This window comes from Coffea arabica, chromosome 3e (assembly GCF_036785885.1).
Source record: "Coffea arabica cultivar ET-39 chromosome 3e, Coffea Arabica ET-39 HiFi, whole genome shotgun sequence".
NCBI classification, from domain to species: Eukaryota; Viridiplantae; Streptophyta; class Magnoliopsida; order Gentianales; family Rubiaceae; genus Coffea; species Coffea arabica.
In genome coordinates, this window is record NC_092315.1 from 41,096,077 (window position 1) to 41,121,086 (window position 25,010).

Genomic DNA, 25,010 nt, shown 5'->3' on the forward strand with positions numbered 1-25,010 from the left:
AAATTCATCTTCTCTTGACTATTGATGCCGATTTTGACGTTGTAGAAAGTAATGAAAAGGATGAGAATATTGAATATCAAGAGGTTCAGTAAAAGAAAGATATGGAATTTACCATTCATGCCTTGTTTGGGAAGATGTTGCATGCCACCATCAAACTAAAGGGTCAATATAAAGGAGTTGAATTGTCAATTTTGGTGAATGAAGGAAGCACACATAGTTTTGTTACAAACTCCGTGGCTCAATTGTGTCCAAAATTAGTTTAGAATGTGAGACCTTTCAAGGTGAATATAGTTAATGGCGAATATCTATGGTGCAATAAGGTCAATCCTGAGATGAAGTGGAAGATGTAAGGATTAGAATGTGAGACCTTTCAAGGTGAATATAGTTAATGGTGAATATCTATGGTGCAATAAGGTCAATCCTGAGATGAAGTGGAAGATGTAAGGAAAATGTTTCATTCATAATATGTTTGTATTGAACTTGGAACCCTATGATATGATCAAAGTGGTAGACTAGATAGCTGCTCAGTTCTATAATATTTGATTTCAGACACTTGATCATGTATTTGATCAGGAAGGGGGATAAGGTGCTTTTGCAAGGTGACACTGTAGAAACCATACTCAAGTTTCTAGAAAGCAATTATGAGAAGGGTAAGTTAAGCACCAAGATATGGAAGAACTCCTATGGCATCAAATTGTCAAAAACTTAGGTCTATGATATTTTTCAACACTCCTTTGATGCTTTGCTCAAGGACTACAAAGATGTGTTTGGAGAACCTAAGAACCTACCCCCTTCTAGAACTTGTGATCACTAAATTCCATTAGTTCCCAATGCTAAACCTTTCAAATTGGCTCCATATATATACCTATATGTTCAAATAAATGAGATTGAAAGACAAGTTAGTGAAATGCTAAATAGCGGAATTATCTAAATCAATCACAGTCCTTCTGCTATCAAAACCAAGTAAGAATGTAGCTTGATGACAAACCCAAAATAGCCTTAAAAACACATCTTGGTCTCTATGATTTTACTATCATACCTTTTGGGCTCATAAATGCCCCTGCTACATTTCAAAGTCCTATAAATTTTGTTTTTGAACCTTACCTAAGACAGCTTGCTCTTGTATTTTTTGATAACATCTTATTATAAAGCCTTGACCTTGATTCTCACCTCATTCATCTCCAAATAGTATTGGAAGCTCTTAGAAAACACTTTTTATATGCCAAACTCTCAAATACACTTTTGGCTAGTCCCAAGTAGAGTATCCAAGGCACATCATCATTGGTGAAGGATATGGCAAATCCTATTGAGGTACAATATATGGTTGAACGGCTAGTTCCTACTTCAATTAAACCATTATGGGGATTTCTTGGAGTTAATAGTTATTATAGGAGTTTTGTGAAAGGTTATGGAATGATAGCCAAACCTTTGACAGAACTATTAAAAAAGGATAGGTTTTCATTGAATCAGGATGCTAAAATGGCTTTTTAGAAACTGAAGGAGGTGATTGGTAGTACTCTAGTATTGATATCAAAAAATTTCTCAATGCCTCTTGTATTGGAAATAGATGCTAGCCACAAAGCTTTAGGTGCTATTTTGATACAGCAAGGGAGACCTATTGCTTTTGTCAGTCAAGCTCTTGGACCTACGAATCAAGGATTGTCCCTATATGAGAAAGAACTCTTGTCATTGATCATAGTAGTTACAAAGTGGAAGCATTACCTACTTGGTTCTTATTTTGTCATTAGAACTGATCATCAGAGTCTAAAGTACTTTCTTGAATAGAAAATCTCAACACTTCTGTAGCAAAAATGACTCACGAAACTACTAGGGTTAGAGTATGAGATACAATGCAAAAAGGAAAAGGAAAACTAGGTGGCAAATGCCTTATCAAGGAAGGGATATGAGGATGATGTGGGAGTCATTCATGATATGGTTATGCCCTCATGGATAATTGAGACTTTAGATTGCTATAAGGAAGATGGTAGAGCCATTAAGCTCTTAAGATCCTTAGCTGTACATCCTAACTTTGCCCTAACTGTACCTTCAAGGGTGGAATATTGAGATACAAAGGTAAAGTCTACAATGGTGTTGCTAAAAAGTTGAGGAAAAAGTTGATTGCTTGCTTTCATGAATCTCCATTTGGTGGGCATTTTGGCAATTTGGGGACTTAGTTTAGAGGCATTCTAGCAATTTGGAAAAAAGTTAATCTCCATTGGAGGTCAAATGAGCACTTTTTTTTGGCTTGGAATGAAGAAAGAAGTTGAGGAATAGGTACAACATGTGAATGTTGTACCTATGAACAAATCAAAAAATTGTAAAGGTTTGTTAAAGCCCATGCTAGTTCCAAAAGAAGTATGGCAGCACATCTCAATGGACTTTGTAGAGGGACTTCCTAAATCTACTGGGTATGATGGAACGTTTGTTGTTATTGATAAGTTCACCAAGTATGGGCATTTCATGGCTCTGACCCCTAAATATACTGCTTTCTCAGTGGCCACATTATTCTTTAAAAATGTGCATAAGTTGCATGGCTTTCCACTGTGTATTACCTCATATAGGGACAAGATTTTTACAAGGTTTTTTTGGTAAGATTTGATGGACAAATTAGGCACTGAGTTGCACTTATCCCCTGTATACCATCAACATAAATTGTGCTTAATTGTTCAAGATTGTTGTATTTGCCTATTATTTCTCCCATCAACCTAGAAAGTTCCTCTCATTCATCATATTTGTATAAAAAAGTAGAAAAAAGAAAAATTATTCTAAAAGTTGGCAATCAACAACAAATTGAATTTTATTTATTTTAGACAAAAAGAGAGAGATAAAAGGTTACAAAGAAAAATACAATTTAATTTTTTTATTTTAACAAATGACACAATTAAATATTTACAATTTGTTCTTAGACACTCATAAAAAACTTTATATGTAAAATATGGTCTGCAATTTCATAAAGTACTAGCAATGCGCGTGACATAATTCCTATCCTTATCGATTTTGGACTCCTAACATATCCACTATTTGCTAAAAAAAATAAATAAACATAATGCCATTGTTATAAGGTCATAAAATAAATTTGATAAGTCAAATGAAAATGCCATAAACGAAAATCTGATAAAAGCACAAATTTAAAACTAATTGAAATGTTATATTACTTTATGGGATAATTTTAGAAACCTCTCCTGAAATTTATAACAATTGCAGACAATACCTGTTTAGTTTCAAAAATTATTAAAACCTCTCTTAAAAAAAATTTGGGCTCATTTTGCTGATGTAAGCAAAAAATCCCCAATGATAATTCTAAAATGCCCTTAGTTGATTACCCTTAGTTGATTATGCACAACAAAAACAAAATTCCTTAGTAATGCTAAATGCAGAACATTATTCACATACTTTTAAAAAGTTCTCTAGGAAGTTTGATCTTATCCCCTCCAAAAAATGTTGATACCTACATGACCAATCAAAATAAGATATTAATTCAGTAAGAATCTATGTATAGAGGAAACTAAAATAGTCTTTATTTAGTCCCAAATTACTACCATATGGAATAAGATTGGGTTTAGGTGTTGTGGGTGTCTGTGATAAGATACAACTGCATCATTCTTGTTCTCCTTTTTTGGCTTTTTTTAGTGCATTTATTAAACTTAACTTCAAATGCATTAGTTCTCTTCTTGGAGACTTTAAATTTAATATTGGATGAAGGTTATTTGTGTCACTTTACACAATGGGGGGAAGGTATGCGTAATTTGTAAACTTGGAGGTATTGTCTAAAATTGTTATAAATCTCGGGGGAGGTTTGTGAAATTATCCCTTACTTCATTGCAAGATTAATTTAAAATTGAATGGTAAAAGTTTTGAAACCATATGCAACCTTAAAATTTAAGAGGTTAAATTTGAAGCGAAAAAAATTCCTTAAAATCAAAATATAAATAAATCCTCAAAATTCAAGGTGTGCTTAATTTAACTCCCACAGCCTGAGGAAAACAAATTAAAATCATGTTCATGTTTGTGGCACTTATACATAGTTTCCTCGACAGCTGCCTTTCTACCTCGCCAAGAAGGACCACATAAAGTGATGCTCCCATATTTTTGGGTATAAAAATTAAAGTGCCTCACCAGATCTATTGGTCCACAAAAATACAAAAAAAAAAGAGAGAATACATTTTGCAGATTGTAATGGATGATAACATTTGCTTCAGTTTTGTCAATTAGGGCCCCACTCTTGGCAAAAAATTGGATAAATTCTTTCGTATCAAATATGTAGAATTGTGATTAGTTTGTATGCCCATTTGTGTAGCTATATAGCATGCAGTGGTGTTAATAGAATTTTGAATTTTTTAATTATTATATATCTTTTCATATCTATTGAATTTAAAAAGTAAGAAATGGCTTCATTTATATAGGAATTTGATTTGGAATCTACTAATGTGAGGGTAAATAAAGAGGAAGCATCACCGAACCTACTAAAATTAAAAATAAATAACCATATTTTATCCCTTGACTTAGTAATCCTAACTAAAAGGGCAAATTATATAGAAAATAAAAAGAAAATAATATTAATTGGTTATGTATTTAAAAAATCAATAATGGTACCATTCGTGAATCCTAAATTATGAAATCACTAAATAAAAAAAAGTACTACCAACGTTTCAACATGAAAATTTTTATTTGAAATTCATTGGGTTTAAAATATATGTTAATTTTATTAATGTTTTCTCTCTCACGGGATTAGATATTTCACTAATTCATTGTTTTTGCAGGAATTTTGATAATTGGTGGTTATCGTGGGGCTTGAAGACAAAAGAATATTTAAAGAGATAATTGTTGAAGATTTTACTTGTTAGACGAGGGCGCGCATAATTCCAACTTTCAAGTCCAGATTTTCGGGATTTAGTGTACGTGAGAAGCTTTCAAAAAATTGCATCAAGGCTGATTTTCGAAAATGTTGGGATTGACTCATTCAGTTGTGATGATTAGTAGTCTACTAATATTAGGAGATTCCCTTGTTATCTTTTAATTATTAGAATGTCTGTTAAGATATGATTGGGGGGGATCAATTAGTTGGCTACAAATTAGGAATCTAGTGGGGTCACTTTGAAAAAAAAAAAGGGCAGAGTCAGTTGTTTTAGGCCCTCTCTTCATATTGGGAGGAGAAAGGGAGAACTAAAGAAAAGAGGGGGAGAAATTTTCTGCAGTTTGTTTTCACCTTGCGTTTTTCTCCTTTTTCTGTGAATTTCTATGAAGAAAACGTTCTTTGTTCTTTCTTGGCTATTTTGTGAAAATTCCTCTATTACACATAACTAAACCCTCTGTCTACTCAAAGGTCAACTCAAAGGCATGGTCCAGAATCATATGTGAGATCGAATCGATTTTTCTTATTTCCTTTTCTTTATTACTATTTTTGCATTTCCTGAATTAAGTGTTTACGATTACTTGGTTGATCGAGTATCTTGGGCCCGATGTTTGTATTAGCCGAATAATCTATTGCCAAATTAGCTAAATTGAATTTGTAATTGTTCCTTTGGTTAATATTAGTGGCAACTAATATAATTGGGTTCATGTTGGGGAAACATATAATCTAACTTAAAATAAACCCTCTTAGCATGTTTATTGGTTAGGGTTAGATTTTTCTAATTACTAATGCAATAGGGAAATTAAATTCCTATGGTCGTGCTTAGGGTTATTTTCTGGCTAGGGAGATAGTCAACAATCGTACATTGACTGTCCAAAGAATAAGAAAAAACTGGCTATCAGAGCTTGTTGGTAGTTTTAACTAACCTAGTAATGGAGGAATAGAATATCTTTGCGTCAGTGATTATATATTTGGACCAGTCCTGAGAAGTTGAACCTTTGAGTAGAATTTTATTTACCATTGTTTCTATCTAATTATTCCTTGTTGGTATTGTTGAGTTGTTCTTTATTATTGTCCATTTAAATCCCCCATTTTCCTTAGCTTAAAAAGAAACAAATTCCTGCTCATTCCCTGAGGAGACGACCCTGCTTGTCACTGTCTACAAGTTAATAATTTTCTGTTCGCTAGTCAATTCTTGTATATCGGATTAAGCAAACTCTTCGGAGTTAGGGTGAATCAAGTAACCCATTGCACATCCAGAGTCCTTGCTCTAGCACCAAGAATTGATTGTTGAATTCTTTGGGTAGTAGTTAGATTTTTATTATTATACAGGTTTGGCACCTGTCAATTTTTGGCTTCGTTGCCGGGGAGTGGTGCCTGATTTTTTTCGTTCCTTTTTGAGTTAATTCTATTTCATTTCATTTTTATTTTTATGGTATTTTTGCTAGTGTATGCCTCATTCTTCCCACACAGGTGAATTAATATACGACGTTGAGGTTGAGAAGACAGCACGTATGCAAAGACAAGAGACCAAGAAACGCAAAGAAGGATAGTCATCTACTGCAAATGATTCAGAACAAGGAGAGTATATGATGGCAAATAACAAGACACTAAAGGAGTTGGCTGTCCTAACTTAAGTCAGCAGCCACTTTGTATTACCTTTCCTAATCTGAATGAAAATACCTCTTTTGAGTCTGAATTAATTCACCTCTTACCTTCTTTTCATGATTTTTCATGTGAAGAGCCCCATAAGTGTAAGGATCGAAGACAACCTAAGAGAGGGGTGAATTAGGTTGATTATAAACTAATCAAGTTATGGGCACTTTTTGCTCAATATGAAATTTACCCTATTTTCTAAGTGATCACACAATAAATCAATCAATAAATGAATAATAGCACTTGAGAAAAGTAGAAGATATAAGCAATTTAAAGATCACAAGATAACAATAAATAAATAAGAAGGGAAGAATTACAAACCAATCGACTACCAAGCTCCTTTTGAACTTGTAGATCAATTCAAACAAACTTTTTCAAATCGATGAAATACAACCAATCTTGTGTACAAAGGAAGGTTCACTACCTCATTGCCCCAATCTTCACTTGGTCAAATTAGAAAGTTTTACTATCCCTCAAGACAATCCTCACAGAGTTACACTATTGAATTATTTACTCACAAATAAAAAGCTTACAATGAACTTCACACCACCAAGACTACAAATCTTCCTTGGAGAGTATTTTCTCACTAAAACTACTCTATATCTTTTGTATTTTCAATATGCAAAAGTTATTTGAAATTTCTGACCATGCTCTATTTATAGGAGACCAAGAAAGTATTTCATTAATGCTTCCAAGTGATTAAAGTAGCTAAATAGTCAACTAACCGTTGGGAGTATCGGACGTCCGGTACATCTGAAACTTGCGTCCAACAGCAGGCAGTGAATTTGAAAATTCTTCTTCAATTCTATCGGACGTCCGGTGCTTGCGTCCGAAAGCAGACAATGAGTTAGAAGAAATATCTCAATTTTATCGAACGTCCGGTATTGTCTTTGTGAGCGTCCGACAGTTTTCGTCGAATTTGAAGGATCCTATCGGACGTTCGATGCTTGCGTCCGATCGAGATCAGTGAGTTAGGGGGCATGTCTTATTTCCTTCGGACGTCTAGTAATGGAGTTCTTCATGCGTCCGAAGTTGCGCAATGATTATCGGACATCCAATCCAGTCTTCACGAGCATCTGACAGTTTTCAGCACCCTTTGTCTCTTTCAATTATACTTAATTTTTGAACCTGATTTGTTTCATTACTGAAAAGATCTTTGAGGAGATATTAGTACTATCCATTTATTTTGTAAATATCAAAAGATAGGGATCAAGATCAACAATAAGCCTCTACAAGAATTTGAAGTAGTGTGCCCAAGTACGAAACCTCCCGAGGTGACTGAAGAGTAAATTAAACTAAGAGCATTTCCTTTCTCTCTCAAGGACTCGGCCAAGGATTGGTTGTATTACCTGTCGGTAGGTAGTATTACCACCGGGGTGCAACTGAAGAAAAAATTTTTGGAGAAGTATTTTCCTGCCTCCCGAGCTGCTAGTTTGAGAAAAGAGATATGTGGCATTAAACAGCAACCAGGGGAAACCTTATACGAGTACTAGGAGCGGTTCAACAAATTGTGCACCAGATGCCCCCAGCATCAAATAAGTGACCAGTTGTTAATTCAATATTTTTACTTTGTCTTATTTTGTCTGACAGGAACATCATTGATGCCGCAAGTGGTGCAGCACTGGTGAATAAAACCCCTGAAAAGGCATAGGAGTTGATTAAGGAAATGGCACAGAACTCACAATAATTTGGCCCCAGAGATAATGTCCCCACTCGTCGAGTGAATGAGGTGGAAGGTTTGCCTATTCAGTAGCAATTGTCGGAGCTGACGTCATTTGTTCGACAATTGGCTATAAGAAATACACAATAAGTTAAGGTTTGTGGGATTTGTACCAACACGAAACATGCTACTGATATGTGCCCAATAATCCAAGAGGAAAGCCCTGAACAAGTCAACATGGCTGACAACGTGCCCGCGCTAAGGAGGAGATCATCCGAAATTTAGTTACGGAGAGAACCGCCAGCAAAATTTTGGTCAGAATAGGCTATCAGCGTTCCAGCCTCAATATCAGCCGAAGGCCTATCTCTCATCCTCCAATGGAGGAAACTCCTTCGAAGATCTGGTCAAGAGCTTAGCCGCAAGTACCACCCAATTCCAGCAAAGTACTGCTCAATTCCAATAGGAAACAAGGTCTGGCATGAAAAATCTAAAAAATCAGGTAAGTTACATGGCAACTACAATCAATCGTCTAGAGTCTCATATTTTTTGGAAATTGCCATCTCAACTCGAAGCAAACCTAAAGAACGTGAGTGACATGACCTTGAGAAGCGGCAAAAAAGTTGAAGGGTCCCAACTAGTAGTCCCTAAAGGTAAGAGCGATGAGCAAATAGAAAAGGAGTTTGAGGAAGAAGGAGGGGGAAATTCAAATCCCAAAATAATCTCCGACTCTCTTGTGAATCATAAATCTAATACTCCACCTTTTCCTAACAGGTTGGGAAAGCCAAGGAAACCAGAGAAGGAGAAAGAGATTCTGGAGATGTTCAGAAAAGTGGAGATAAACATCCCCCTGTTGAACGTAATCAAACAAGTACCAAAGTATGTAAGGTTTCTGAAAGATTTGTGCACTAATAAGAGGAGACTAAGGGGTGATGAAAGAGTGGTGATGGGAGAAAACGTATCAGCTATACTCGAAAGGAAGTTCCCACCCAAGTGTAGGGATCCAGGTATGTTCATGATCCCATTTAAGATGGGAAATACTACAATTAAGAAAGCAATGCTAGATTTGGGAGCATCTATAAATGTAATATCTAAAACTATTTATGCTTTATTAAATTTTGGGCCATTAAAAGAAACTAGAATCATAATTCAATTAGCAGACCGTACTTATGCTTATCTGGATGGGCTAGTTGAAGATGTCTTAGTGCAGGTAAATAAACTAGTATTTCCAACTGATTTCTATGTTCTAGATATGCGAGATGAAAAGTCTGTGAATCCGTTACCTATCCTATTAGGTAGACATTTCTTGAATACTGCTAGGACTAAAATTGATGTAAATAAGGGTACTTTGTCAATGAAATTTGATAGAAAGACTGTACATTTTAATATTTTTGATGCCATGAGGTACCCTAAAGAGTCTAACTCGATTTTTGCTTTGAGTGTCATTGACCCACTTGTGAAGGGAGTTTTTGAATTTGATGGTAAGAATGAACAAAAGATAACTTTGACTAAGCATCTTGAGTTGGGAGCAACTCTTGATGTAGAACTAAGTGATGAACTACGACATATGGTTGAAGCATTACACTCACTTCCATCTATTTCTCTAAGATATGAGCTTGCTACCCTTTTTACACCAGAAACTCATCAAAAGTTGTTGTCTTCTATTGTACAGGCACCAAAGTTGAAGCTCGAACCTTTCCCAAGCCATTTGAAGTATGTGTTTTTAGGAGACAAGGAGACGCTACTAGTCATTATCTTTGCACACTTGTCACCTAGTCAGGAGGACAAACTGGTTCGACTTATTCAAGATTATAAGAAAGCGATTGGATGGACCATTGCAAACATCAAAGGAATCAGCCCCTCCTTTTGCATGCACAGGATTAGGTTAGAAGAGGATGCAAAACTAGTGAGACAAGCTTAGCGAAGGTTAAACCCATTGATATTGGAAGTGGTTAAAAAGGAGATCCTTAAACTCCTAGATATAGGCATTATTTTTGCTATCTCAGATGGTCCCTGGGTAAACCCTGTTCAAGTAGTTCTTAAGAAGGCAGGGGTGACAGTAGAGGAAAATCAAGAGGGTAAAATGGTCCCAATTAGGAAGCCTATGGGATGGCGCCAATGCATTGATTTTCGGAAGTTGAATTCCGTAACAAAAAAAGACTGTAGACACCAAATTTTTGGTTTCTAATTTTATTTTTTTAATTAGTTTAATTTTAGATTTATTTGTTTCAATTTTAGATTTATTTTGGTTGTTTCCTGTTTCGTGGCTCTTATTGTATTTCAATTAGTTTACGAGCATTTATTTTATCTACTAATTTGATTAAAAAAAAAAGAAAAAGAAAGGAAAATTAGCATTTCGTTTTTGTCTTTTTCTTTTGCCTAATTCGGCTCATTGTATTCAGTCTTTTCTTCATTACTTATTTTTATTAATTAGTTATCTATATTTTGTTAAATTATTATTACTAAAAGAAAAAAAAATGAAAAAATGAATTTTACATACAAGCTGCGGAAACGCAGCTTGCAAGGACGGATGCATGCCCATCGGATGGCCAAGAAAAAGGTTTTGAGAGGAGATGATTTCTAGCCATTGAATGGAGGGTTTTGGGGTTGCTAGCTGGATATAAAAGAAAAAGGAACAGCAGCCGCAAAAGAGAGGATCGGGGGAGATAGTAAAACATCAAAGGGAAAGGAAAAGCTGGGGTTTTTTCCGTGTAGAGAATTGGAAAAGAGAAAGAAGAAAGAAAGGGTTTCAGCCGTGAGGTTTTTGAGGGAGGACGGAAGGGATCTAGAGGAAGGTTGACGGCTAGAAAAGAAACCAACGAGAGAGTTGGGAAGGCAGGAGAGAAAAACGCAGGAAAAGCTCACGAGGAAGATTCCAGGGAGGTTGACGGCTAGAGAGAAAGGGAGGAAAAGAAACAAACCAGAAAAGAAAGGCAGCCAAGAGTGACGACCGAGAGTGAGGATAACGGCGGCTGGAAAAGAAAAACGCAAGGGAAGAGGATCGAGAAGGGAAGGTTTAAATTCGGCTGAGCAAGAAAGCTTCGAAGGATTCAGTTGTGTAGCAGAAACACAGGTAACCTTCAGTCTACTTCTCGTTTGTTTTGTTAGGATCACAAGGATAGCTAGGATCTGAGAAAGATAATCTGTCTGTCCCTCGCATGTCACCCCATGTTGTACAATCAAAGTTTTACCTCAGTGGTTTGCCCGCCCCCTTTATGTTATCTGCTAGTTCTGTCTCTGTTCTGGCTCTTAGATGATGAGATTGTAGTGTCTGAAATATGGGCAGTAAATTTCGGGGCAACTGTCCATATGAACATGCTCCAAATAAGCGCGAAAATGAAGAAAGTTTTTAACTTTATGTGATTGGTATCTGAATTTTTACGTAAGAAAGTGTTGTTGTTCATGCTCTGTTCCTTTGGGCTGGTAGAAAGTAGGGCTAGCTAATTGTTTGGCTGAACTTTTGGTTTTGAATGAAGCCTGGACTTAGTGTGTGGTTTAGTTGGTCTTTTCAGTTAAGTGAAACAAGTTGCTAAACAAAATTTCCAGACTGGGATGCTCCTGCATTTGACCCTTTTGGGTGTTGGAATCTAAAGTGTTATGTTAAAAATTGAAAACAACACCTGCTGATGCCATGGCTTGGGCTCGGAGTGTGTTTGGCTGGCATTTAAATGTAAAATGATTTTTGCTTCAACAAGCTTGTAGCTTTCGGTTCGTTGCAGCAATTTTGATAGAATTCCATCCTTTGAGTTGCTGAAGTTGAAGTGCTTCACTGTTTTTGGTGTTGTTTGTTGTTTGACTGCGATTTCATGAATATGTTTGTTGTCAAAACAGTTTGTTATCGTGTGTGAAACTAAAAAGGGTGAATTGCTGCAATATGGGCCATCCATTATAGAGTTGGACTGCATGCATTATAGGAAAAAATTTTCAGTTGCTCTCAAGGAGCTTTCGGCTGAGTTTATGTTCATGTCCAGATGATCAGTCGCTTCCCGTTTTCCCATTTTTGGTCAGTTGCTGAATCAGTTAAGGTGTTAAGGTTTCATGGGAATACATTTCGATCAAGCAAAATGGCATGAACATATGTTTCTGCTGATTTTCTTTGCTGCACTTCTGTTATTCTTGTGTTTGTTTTTTGGGCCTAGATCATCTTGTTTGGGGAAGTTAGGGGGAGGCATCCATGCTTAAGCTAGATGTGTGTGAGTTTGATGGATGAATGATGAATTTTTTGCATGATGTTCTCGGCATTCCACCCATGCTTGTATGAAGATGAAAATTTGCAGCAGAGAAAAGGCTGCTACATCTGTTTTGTTGTTCTTTTCTCCGTGTTCATTCACCAAGTTTTGGCCATCTTAATTTGATAGTTAGTTTGGTGTGGAAAGGGGCAGTGTTTGATTGGCGTTTGAGTTTGCATGTTTGGCTCTAAACATTTGAATCATGCTCGAACATTCGCTGGAGAATGAACAGATTAGGATTGCTGCACCTTTTTTGCATAAAAGTTCCCGGTGTTTGCATGTTTTTCCTTCCATGTTTTGGTTTGTCTGGATTTTGAGATTGTGGGTTATGTTGCTTAGCTTAAGTTTTTTTGGATGTTTGGTTGAAAGGTTTGATCAAACTTGTGTCGAAGTCGACATGTAGTGCGGAAAGGAAGTTGCTGCATTGCAAAAAATTTTCTTGCTGCATTCTGTTTTGCTGTTTTCTTTATCTCTGGCAGCTATCACTCCAGATTTTCTGCTTTGATTTTGCAAGAAAGATGGAGTGGTTGGTTTGATTGATAATTGGAGAGTTTGTATCTTGTGGTTTGATGTTCATTGGTAATGTTTTGGTTGGCATTGAAACCCAATGGGTTGCAGAAAGTCTTCATTCAAATGCATCAGTTTTGGTTGCAGAAATACTACGTGGGTTGCATGCATTTTGCATGAATAATTTCCAGAATTTTTGTTTTTTAACTCCCCAAGTCTCCCTTTGTTGCACTATGGCCCAATTACATTCCAATCTCTTGCAATTAAGTCCTAAATTGATTGCAACTTGAACCGTTATTTGGCCTCTTGTTATTTTTGGGACTTTCGAAGTTCTTAAATGTTCTAATTGGACTCACATGATTGATTAATGTTTGCAATGGGATCCCTTTTTACATGATAATTTGCCTTGACATGTCTTCATGTGAATTGTGGACAATTTTCAATGGATTTCTAGGATAAAATCATGAAAGCTTAATAATTTGGAAGAATTTATAGTCTTGGTTTCGTTTGATTTAATTTTGCTTAGCTAATCTTGTTTTTAACTTTAATAAATAATTTTCCACTATTCTTTCGTGATTTTTGCATTTGATTGTGATGGATTCCACCTTAGATCACTCAATTTAGTACTCCATTTTAGACTCTTGAAACTTTTATTTGGGACCGAGTTTTGCCTACACATGCATGGTTTATTCCATATTTAATTTTCATTTCGTGCTTAATTTCCTTTTCGTGTTTAATTTTTGTTTCATGTGATTATTTGATAATTAAAGTGGTACCTTGACCCTTTTATTATTTTGGAGGGTAAATTAGTAATTTCACTTCGTTAGGGCGTCGATTCAAGGGAGGTACACCCTATCCCTCATTCTGACCTTATTTGACCCTATGTGATCCAACGTGCTAAGTGAGAATTGCATGTCTACTTTGCTTTCCTTGCCTTTCTTTAAATCCGTTCAGTTATTTCATTTACTTTTGCTTTTTATTTAAGTTATTCTTTATGGGGTATGTGTACACCACTTGGCTTGTAATAGATAGGGTCTGGCGAGCATTTTGTCCATTTTTCCCCTTCCCCTTTTGTTTTAGTTAGCAAATGTAATAGGTTCATTGCTTGCTTTTGTTGCTACGTGTTTAATCGCTTTATTAGGCCCTTGCATCTAGTCGAGCATGCTAAGTGTTATGTGCTACGTGTTTATAGATGATTTGCATGTCTACTTGCTTTCTATAGTCGTAGATGAATGATGGATGAATGCACGTCACCACACTAGTCCAACGCTAGTTGTGGTTCATTGTCCCGTTTTCCACTAGTCCAACGCTAGTAGGAATTCATAGATGGGCTAGTCCAACGCTAGACCCTTAGGGATTTCCCTCGCTAGTTCATACTTGCATGTTTCATTACATTTCATGCATTTTTCTTAGTTTTTTTTAGCATTTGGCATGCCCCTCTCCTCTTCATTTTAGGTTTTTGCATTCTCATGCTAGGTATAGGGTACATTTGCCTGAGTGTCCCCTTCTGGTAAGGGAAACGAGCGAGTGTGGCTACGAAATAGCCTTAGCACGCTAGTTTTTCCTTCTAATCAAAGGGAAAATCAAAGTCGTGAAATTAGGAGTCATTCCCGTACCCGACTTGATGCACTCCTCTAGGTTCATGCATTCTCATTCTTATTTCACTTTCTCGCTCTTTTATCCCCATTTTCTCACTACTTATATCTTTCTCAATACAAATGCCATGTTCACCCATTTTTCTTCTTTTATCATTTATTTTCTACCTCACAAATTGCACCCAATTGCACTTATATGTATCTACTATTTTATTTTCATCCATTAGCACACAAACACTTTTTATTTTCTCAAATTGCACACATGCACGTTTTCTTACATTTTCACACTTGCACTCATACTTGAGTCTTCATTTGCATCATTCGCGACCTCTATGAGGACTTCCCCTATTGACCACCACAAATCATGTGGTTGGGACCAAAAAGCCTCATAAGAGACATTTAGAATTAGGATTGCATCCTTTTCATATCCATTAGTAATATCCAACACGCAACGCATACTTTGGGTAGAAGAAATTAGGAAAAGAAGGGCTAAGTCACGCAACTAGCTCTTGCTAGGGTAAGGGAGTGCCTTAGGCCTTGCCTTTGCCTTCTCCCTTATCAAATGTGACCTCCGATCCCTTTTTTTTTGGTTGCGTAGACCCAAAAGTTCTTTAAAAAGGGTTTGTTTACTTTCCTTTCCAAAAAACCACTTTTTGGGTGACTTGGTACACCCTAACTCTATACCAAGTGGCGACTCCATTTTTCATTCAAAAACCCTTTTTGAACTTCGTTTGGCCAAATCGTCGCATTTTCAAGTCCCATGGCCTTCTATTTTCATTTTACACGCGTTCACATACATATTCCATACACTACTTTCACACCATTATCAAAAAGTGGGGCGCGACAAAGACCATTTTTCCCTTCCATTTATTGACCAAATGCTTGAAAGGTTGGCTGGTCGAATTTATTATTATTTTTTAGATGGCTTTTCAGGTTATTTTCAAATTACGATAGCATTAGAGGACTAGGAAAAAATCACTTTCACTTGCTCATTTGGTACTTATGCTTACCGAAGAATGCCTTTCAGGCTTTGTAATGCCTCATCAACCTTTCAAAGATGTATGGTAAGTATTTTCTCTGAATATATAGAAAAGATTATTGAGATATTCATGGATGATTTTAGTGTCTACGGTGATAGGTTTGATGAATACCTTGATAATTTAGGTTTGATTTTGAAAAGGTGCATAGAAACTAACTTAATGTTCAATTGAAAAAAATATCACTTCATAGTAGAGTACGGTATAGTTCTAGGGCATGTGATGCCAGTTAAAGGTATAGAGGTAGATAAAGCGAAGGTAGATCTTATTTCTGCTTTACCTTATCCCCTGAGTGTACGGGAGGTGCGTTTCTTTTTGGGTCATGCAAGCTTTTATTAGAAATTTATCAAAAACTTTTCAAAAGTTGGAGCGCCGTTATTCAAGCTATTGCAGAAGGAAATGACCTTTGACTTTAACGATGAGTGCAAAATGGCGTTCGACAAATTAAAGGAGCTCTTGACATCACCACCCGTCATTCAATCCCCAGATTGGAAGCTCCCATTCGAGATAATGAGCAACGCAAGTGACTATGCAGTGGGGCTGTACTGGGGCAAAGGGTTGGCAAGGCAGCAAATGCGATCTACTATGCATCAAAATTTTGAATGGAGCTCAGCTTAATTACTCTACCATTGAAAAAGAATTATTGACTGTTGTTTTTGCCTTAGAAAAGTTTAGGTTTTATTTACTAGGTGTGAAAGTAATAGTTTTTTCTGATCATCCAGCATTGCGGAACTTGTTGACCAAGAAGAACGCAAAACCAAGATTAATTAGATGGATTCTGCTCCTCCAAGAATTCAACTTGGAGATTCGAGATAAGAAGGGGGTGGAGAATCTAGTTACTGATCACTTGAGCCATTTGCTTACAGTTGAGGAAGATCCCCTATTGAGGGAGATTTTTCTCGAAGAACAATTACTTTCTGTTAATTCTTCTATTCCTTGGTTTGCTGATATTGTGAACTTTTTAGTGACCAATCAAGTATCTGCAGGTTGGCCAAAGGCTAAAAGGGACAAATTGAAGAGTGATGCTAAGTATTACATTTGGGATAATCCCTAGCCTCGGAGGCAGTGCTCGGATCAGGTGTTAAGACGGTGTGTAAGTGCACATGAATTTCATTCTATACTCACTTTTTGTCATTCTTTTGCATGTGGAAGACATTTTGGACCTAAGAAAATAGTTCGTAAAGTGTTAGAAAGTGGCTTCTACTGGCCTACCTTTTTTAAAGATGCATATTTATTCTGTAAGTCTTGTGATAGATGCTAAAGGGTAAGGAATATTATACGTAGAGACCAAATGCCTCAAACTCCTATACTTTTTACAGAAATTTGTGATGTTTGGGTATAGATTTTATGGGTCCTTTTTCTTCATCCTATGGTTTCTTATATATCTTGTTTGCAGTTGACTATGTGTCCAAATGGATGGAGGCGAAAGCCACCCGAACCAACAATTATAAAGTGGTTGCAGAGTTTATTAGATTTAACATCTTTGTTCGCTTTGGAATGCCAAGAGCTATGGTGAGTGACAGGGGAACACACTTTTGCAACAAGACAATTGCTGTTTTATTCCAAAAATATGGTGTGTTCCACAAGGTATCCACGTCTTACCACCCGCAGACGAATGGTCAAGCTGAAGTGTCAAATAGAGGGATTAAGTTGATTTTGGAGAAAATGGTTCGTCCGGACAGAAAGGATTGGAGTTCAAAATTGGAAGATGCACTATGGGCGTATCGAACCGTGTACAAGATGCAAGTTGGGATGTCACCCTATAGATTAGTATTTGGGAAGTCATGCCACCTCCCTGTGGAATTTGAGCATAGGACATTTTGGGCGATTAAACAATGCAATATGGATCTCGAGAAAGTTGGAATGCATAGGAAGCTTCAATTGCAGGAGTTGGAAGAATTGAGAAATGAAACTTATGAGAATGCACTTATTCATAAGTTGAAGAGCAAACTTTTTCATGATCAACAAGTCTCGAGAGAAATATTTATGGCTGGGCAAAAAGTTCTTCTTTCTCACTCGAGACTTAAATTTTTCCCAAGTAAGTTGTGTTTTCGATGGATTGGTCAGTTTGTAGTACTAATGTTTTTCATTTTGGTGCAATGGAGATCCAAAATTTGAAGGCCAAAAAAAAGTTCATGGTGAATGACCATCGTCTCAAACCTTACTATGAAGGATTTTCCATTGAGGAAGTCGTGCTTAGGGTCATTTTCTGATTAGGAAAATAGTCAACGACCGTATCTTGACTGTCGAAAGAGTAAGGAAAACTGGCTATCAGAGCTTGTTGGTAGCTTTAACTAACCTAGTAATGGAGGAATAGAATATCTTTGCGTCAGTGATTATATATTTGGATCAGTGCTGAGAAGTTGAACCTTTGAGTAGAAGTTTATTTACCGTTGTTTTTATCTAATTATTCCTTTTTGGTATTGTTAAGTTAATCAAATTGTATTTAATTTTTATTGTTCTTTATTATTGTCCATTTAAATCCCCCATTTTCCTTAACTTAAAAAGAAACGAATTAATATTCCTGCCCATTCCCTGAGAAGACAACCCTGCTTGCCACTGTCTACAAGTTAATAATTTTCTGTCCGTTAGTCAATTCTGATATATCGGATTAAGCAAACTCTTCGAAATCAGGGTGAATCAAGTAACCCATTGCACATCCAGAGTCCCTACTCCAATACCGGGAATTGATTGTTCAATGTCTTTGGTGGTAGTTAGATTTTTATTATTGCACAGGCTCAGCACCTATCAGAAATCTCTATTTTTGATGAAAAATAATAATAAAAGCAACACCAATTCTACCAAAAATTAAGAAAATAAAAATGCAATTTAAAGAAGAGATATATTTGATCGAAATTTTACCCTGATTAAATCTGAATTAGAGTACAAAACCCAAATGCTTAAATAGTCTTGGGTATTATTCATTATTTTATGTATTCTTATTGTTTTTTTCATATGTAAATATGCAATTGCTATATCGTTTTAATATATATATATATATATATATATTGGTAGCAGTTAGGGCAATCACAAGATATTATCAGTTTTTCATTTGCATTTTCAAATGCCAATACTTGCAACCATTGTGATCAATTTTCAATTTTATATGTTTTTCATATTATGAGAGGTAAAGTTAAATATATTGTAAAAATATTAAACCAAGTTCCAAATTATGCATTTTTTGCTTCAAATTTTAACTCTTCAATTTGGCGGTTGAATATAGATTCAATGACAATATTTCTCCTTTGAAAATTTAAAATCATTCAATTCAAAATTAATATGAAAAATAACTAAAATTGGTGTTTTTATACTTTTGTATTGAATTTTCATTTCTACAAATTCACTTTATAATATTGTAACATTGACAATATGTTAAGCTATGTTTTGAATAAACAATAGATAAATTAGAACTCTCATAACAATAGAGATAGGAAATACCGATCACAATTACTACTATTTAAAAAACAAAATCCCAACACACACACGACATATTGTATACATATATATAGGTATGTATGTATATGTACGTATGTGTATTTCTCAAATGCATATAGGAGAATAATATAGATTTTTATATTGTATATATCTCCAATGGGAAAATGTGATATTACTTTATTTTGTTTAGCAGGGTAGAAGAAAAATAGGGAGTAGAGGAAAGGGAAATGGAGGAGGTTGTGTGTGGGGAAGAGACGTTTGGGACTATCCTAGGGTTTGGGAGAATGGTGAAGAAAAAAAAAAAGGAAATTGGGGGGCAAGGATAGAAAGCTAGAGGCTAGATATAAGCAAGGGAAATCGAATAGTAAGCAGTTAAAGAGTGGTATGAAAGTCAAAAAGAAAAGATGAACTACAACAAAATTGAACAAAGAAGGGAGAAGAAAGAAGGCAATTGTGGAGATATGATAGGAAGAATGGCATCGTAGTAAGAGGTCTGAAAGTCGTAGATGACACCAGATAGCTAGCTATCGGGTGAGAGAGGACGGAAAGAGTGATAGTTTTTAATAATTTTGAAAAATTTTAAAAACACATATTACAAATATTTTTTTAAATCTATATTAAAGTTTAAGAAGAATACTATTCTATAAGCACTTAGCAATTCGAGGATTACAAGATGGGAGAAAAAAAATTTCTGAAATTGAGAAAAATGAATTAGTTATAATTTATATATTAATATTAAAAATTTTGATATATGGGTATAACATGATATATTGATAATTAAGTTTACAATTAGTCTATCATGTAAATCATTATAAATTAAATTATTTTATTCAAATTGTTATCATATATTTACAGACAATTGGTAAACAAATTTTGGTTTCAAATTATTTAAGATTTTTTTTAAAATTATAGGATTTTATTGCACTGAAAGGGAGAGTACGACTTGAGAAATGAGAAAGGAGTACAACTATCCCATTACATGGCCAGAGTGATGAACCATCCTAATATAAGGCAGTTAGACCCTATTTAGGGTAACTAAGCCTATAATATGCCTAGGAATTTGAGTCACAGAGAGGATTGAGCAGTATTGTGAAGAGCTTGTAAGCATAGCTAGAGCGTTTGCCACCGCATTAGCCTCCTGAAAAGTGTGGGTGAAGACGAAATATTTGCTTAGGGCTAATTCTTTGATGCGAGAGACAAACCGCCATATCCTCCATGGAACCTGAGTTTTGCCTAGCAACATGAGCACTAGGTCTTTGGAATCCGTTTCAATTTCCACATTATTGAAACCACGCTTCGTGCAAAGCTGTACCCCTTCAAGAAAGGCCAAGGGCTCTGCCTCTATGTTTGACCTAATCCCAAAAACATTGCAAATCCAAACAAGACATTCCTGAAAGGGTTCCGAATAACATCACCCTCGCCTGAATAGCCAGGGTTGCCTAGGGACGATCCATCTGCATTTAGTTTCACATAGCCAAGAGCCGGATATTTTCATAGAACCGAGAGTGGAACTTTAGGCTTAGGCTTGGATAATCGGGATACCAACCCCAAATTTACTAGCATAGGATCCTCAATCATAGCCTGGACAAAAGGAAACGCTTGCGAGATGGACAAGACTGACAACTGGATCTACCGACAAACCTGCGTATGACAAGTGTTACCACCGTTATAGAAGAGGTGATTTCTAGCATTTCAAATCTCCCAGCAAATGATCGACGGTAAGATTATAAGCAACATCCCTTTCACTGATTAAATGAGCCATTGGACCACCAATGTTATAACCGCAGCAAAACACCAATTGATGAAAATGCTGGGAGCTAAAGAGCACGGGAAAAGAAACCCCAAATAGCTGCTGCAAATCGACAATCCAGTAGCACACAATCACGTTTTTCCTCACTTGGGCAAAAAAGGCACTTGGAGAGAAACTAGAAACGAAACTTTCACAATGCTTCAGGAAACGGAAGATACTCATTCAACATTCTCCACATGAAGATGGAGATCTTGTAAGGGAGGCAGCGATCCCAAATTAATTTCCTGGAACTGAGAGCCACTCGCGCACCTCGGGTTGCCTCATATGCAGAGGAGGTCGAGAACTTCCCCGAGACTGTAAAAGTCCAGACTTACTTTCTCTCCTAGAAATCCAGATCTTCGGAGAAGTGATTGACTGTAGCTTGTGCAGAGAACATCCGCTTCCACACCCTAGAAAAGATTCGTCGCGTATGGCCCGAGCCATACATGGATTGCATGAAGCTGGCCCACAATGACTCCATATTCCAAAACCGCCACTATAGCTTGCAGCTAAATGCCATTTGCACATCACTGAAACTCCGCAAACCTAGCCCATACTCAGTTGTAGAGTAAAAGAAAATCCATTTTATACATACTAAATAAACTTTTTTTAACATGTTAAGCATACACATCTTTGAATTTTTTTTTTGCTTTTTCATATACTTTATCCTATACTATAATATATACACACACATTAGTATCTATTGTTTCAAATTGAAATACAAACCCATGCATAGCACAGGTCAAAATGCTAGTATATATATATTGCAGGGCAGGTTTTAGTGGAGACCTCTGGATTGCTTTAAAACTCCCATACTTTTTTGGATTTTTCATTTATTTTAATACATAAATTCAATTAAAAAGTTTGAAATAATGATTTACAACTAATCCTATGACAATTCAAATTTAAAATTTAAAACTTCCCTACTTTAAATGAGTGCATAATAAATCATTTACATTTTGTTTTCAAACTTTCACCCCTTTTGCCTTCCATAATTAAATAAAATAAATTTGGATAATGTGATTAGTTCCATTATTTAATCATTTACATAGTAACATCTTTAACACTTTCCTTCCAAGTATATATATAAATTTGTCAAATATTCTGATGACATATCCAATTATAACCATTCTTTAACCATTTAACCTATTGCAACTAATCTAATTTATTAGCCTTAAACTTATCTTATTAGACAATTATTCCCACAAATGAAATAAACATTCTGACATAAAATGTCACCTAAATAATTGTTGACATGTGTAAAACTCCATCTGGATAATTTTTCATATAATACATATATCAAAAAATGCGCAAAAATAAAATTTTTATATTAATTTTAAATTAATAAAGGGGCACTTAGATTTTTTTTGAAGTGTTTATCAAAAAAATTTAAAACAAATATTTGTTTAAACAACTATTTTGGATGGTCATTGCAGAAAGTAGTGGTATTTCACCAGAGTTATACCTATTTACTTTTTCTCGATGACTATAATTCTAACTTTTTATTTGAAAAAAAAAGCACTTGAAAAATGAGATAATGAATCCTAAATAATAAAAGAAATAGAAAGATAGGAGTATAGGGCTAGAGAAGATAAAAATGAGGTAACAAATCTTAAATAGTACAAATATAGGAGTATCGGTTTGGGAAGGGTAAAGTCAGGGGAGCTGTAGTTGTGGGTTAGGATAAAACTACTAAAATAAGTGATTTATATGAGTTAAATGTTGTAGGTTGGGATAAAACTACTAAAAGGATGCAGGAAGCACGAGTTATGACCAAAAGAATTCAAACATCTGGAAAGGTGTGTGGACCCTACAGATGAAACACAAACTCAAACATTTCATCTGGAGGTGCCTACGTCACAGCTTGCCAGTGAATAAACAAACAAACAAGAGAACAAGAAAAGGCAGCCTAGTGTGTAGATGTTGTGGGGAAAAAGTGGAGACAATAGAACATATGCTATTTTTCTGCAACAATGCTAAAACCACCTGGAAGCTAGCACCACTACAATGGGACGGTTTGAAGGACATAAGGAGCAACTTTGTAAGATAGTGGGAAGGGATATTAGGAGCTAAAAAAAGGGAACAAGGACAGGAGCACATAACACTAACTGTAAATATCTTGTGGCAAATATGGAAAACAAGAAACAGGAAAGTATTTGATGAAAAAAATACAGATGTGCAAAAAGCTCTACTAGAGTGGGATAAGTATATAGAAGCCCAGAACAATATAGTTGGAGAGTTCATTCAACAAACAACCAACTCAAGCAGGGTGGAGAAATGGAATCCACCATCAAGAGGACTAATAAAGATCAACTCTGATGCTGCTTTTTCAAAAATATGAAGAAGAGTGGAATAGGAGCAGTGGCTAGAAATGCAGAAGGGAAACTGATGAAAGCATGGACCAGAGCTGAAATAAAAACAAGTGAGCCACTGGTGGAGGAAGCAGCAGCAATTCGAATGCGAATGCAACTGGCTTGAGAAGCCAATTGGAGAGAAGTAGAGTTCCAGTCTGATTGTAAGGAGGTGGTGGACATGATAAACAAGGAAAATCGAAAAGAAGCCGGAGTAGATTTCATCCTTGAGGACATTGCAAACATGAAGTGTTTGTTTGACAAATGTACTTTCTCTTTTGTCCATAGAGCAGGGAACAAGTGTGCACATAGTTTAGCAAAGTTTGTGGTCAAACTAACTAGAAATGTTGAATGGGAAGAGTGCTTTCCCATGTGATGTGTGCATGGGCGAGGGTCTTGACTCAAGTTCGAACACTGACCCAGTGAGAGTTCCACTTGGTCCTATTACACGTGCAAGGGCAAAGAGATTCAAAGAGTCCCCGCAAACCCTTGTTCGAAATGTCCAAGATCAACAAGGTGTTTATAGAGACATTAAAGGTTTGAAGGATGTTAATCAAGTTGTCTACACTTTGATTCAAGCCGATAAAGTTTAATGTTCTGACACAGGCACGCTTTATAAGGACCTGTCTTCTGCCATTAAGTTAATTCACTGCTCCAGTCATCTGTCAATCTAGTCACTTTATCTAGTTACTTTATTTAATTGTCATTTAATTTAGGTTATAAGTGATTCCAAGACACATTAGGTCTTGTAAGGCTATAAATAGCCCACACCTCCAACATTTGTGATTATGTAATTTTGAGAATAAAACTATTTCGTTTGCCTCCAAAATTGAGAGCATCCCTCTTACTTGCTTGACAAGGGTTCCTTGATCAATCTCGCGTATTGTCCTTGATTGTTCAAGTCGCCCTATCTACTTGAGTATCCACCTCAATTAGAGTTGTTGTTCTAACACCTTTAATCAAGTCGAGCCGTCCTTCTTGATTGTAGGTTCCTTCAACCAAATGTTTGATAATCCTTCTAGATTCTTGGGGCGTGTCGTGCTACGGGTCTCGGAATAAGTTGACCGAGAAACGTATCAGTTGGCTTCAGAGCTGGTTGAGGTATCAAATCGTTATATCCATTTGCTTGTTTTTGTTTAGTTCGTTCTAGGGTTTATCGCTTTCTACTGACTTGTTGCTTGTTGTTCGAAATTGTGTTCCTTCATTTGTCATGAAATTCTGTCCGAGTGTCGTTAGGGTCTTTTTCGTTGTCTTACAAATCTTTTCAAGTTGAGTCACTAGTGTTCCTTCGTTGTCTTGTGTCTATTGCTGTCCGAATTCCAATCTTGTTGTTCGTGTGTTATCCAACTTGTTAACTTGTTTTCAAATCTGAATTTTGCGAAACTTGTTGGTGTTGCGTGAATCTTGAAAGATCTTACAAGAAATCTTGAGTTTCTTGAATTTCTTGACCATAATCTTGGAGTTCTTGAAATTCTTGACAACCTTCTTGGAAATATTTGGGGTTCCAAACACTTCGAGACTTCCAATCTTGAGGTTCTTGAAATCTTGACAATTTTATTGAAGAATCTCGAAGTTCTTGAAAGGATCTTGAACCGTGTGAATTGGCCAACGAACAAATCTGGAAATTCTTCCATTCGGCCAAGTGTTGTGTTGTTCTTGTCCGTGATAGTCAAAAAAAAATAAATAGAAAACAAAAAAAAAGAGAAAGGAATCGGTTCGCAAAAACAAACAAGAGAAAAAAAAAAAAGAGGAGCAACCGAATTGTGTTAATTTTGTTGGAAGAAGTGGGATCCTAGTACTTTCTTGAGAAACCAATTGAATTGCAGATTCTTACTTGGCTTTGGAACTTTCTAAAGTTGTTTACAAGAAGAAAAAGGGTTTTTCAAAGGTTTCCAAAACCTA

The 25,010-nt window shown here is 35.9% G+C and overlaps 2 protein-coding genes and 1 non-coding gene across 3 annotated transcripts; 2 read left to right on the top strand and 1 right to left on the bottom strand.

Annotated features, from left to right (window-relative positions):
- Positions 1 to 7,938: 7,938 nt before the first annotated feature.
- On the bottom strand, positions 7,939 to 8,045 carry LOC113738313 (small nucleolar RNA R71). The gene has a single exon (XR_003460099.2). It is a non-coding gene; the product is annotated as a small nucleolar RNA R71 (small nucleolar RNA).
- A 718-nt stretch (positions 8,046 to 8,763) lies between these two features.
- On the top strand, positions 8,764 to 10,086 carry LOC113737639 (uncharacterized). The gene has a single exon (XM_072083884.1). It carries the CDS (start codon positions 8,764 to 8,766, stop codon positions 10,084 to 10,086), a length of 1,323 nt encoding a protein of 440 aa, XP_071939985.1.
- A 5,876-nt stretch (positions 10,087 to 15,962) lies between these two features.
- Positions 15,963 to 23,235, top strand: LOC113737640 (uncharacterized). Its single transcript, XM_072083885.1, has 5 exons — positions 15,963 to 16,090; positions 16,209 to 16,519; positions 16,930 to 17,571; positions 22,486 to 22,556; positions 23,101 to 23,235. Exons 1-5 carry the CDS (start codon positions 15,963 to 15,965, stop codon positions 23,233 to 23,235), a joined length of 1,287 nt encoding a protein of 428 aa, XP_071939986.1.
- The last annotated feature ends 1,775 nt before the right edge of the window (positions 23,236 to 25,010 follow it).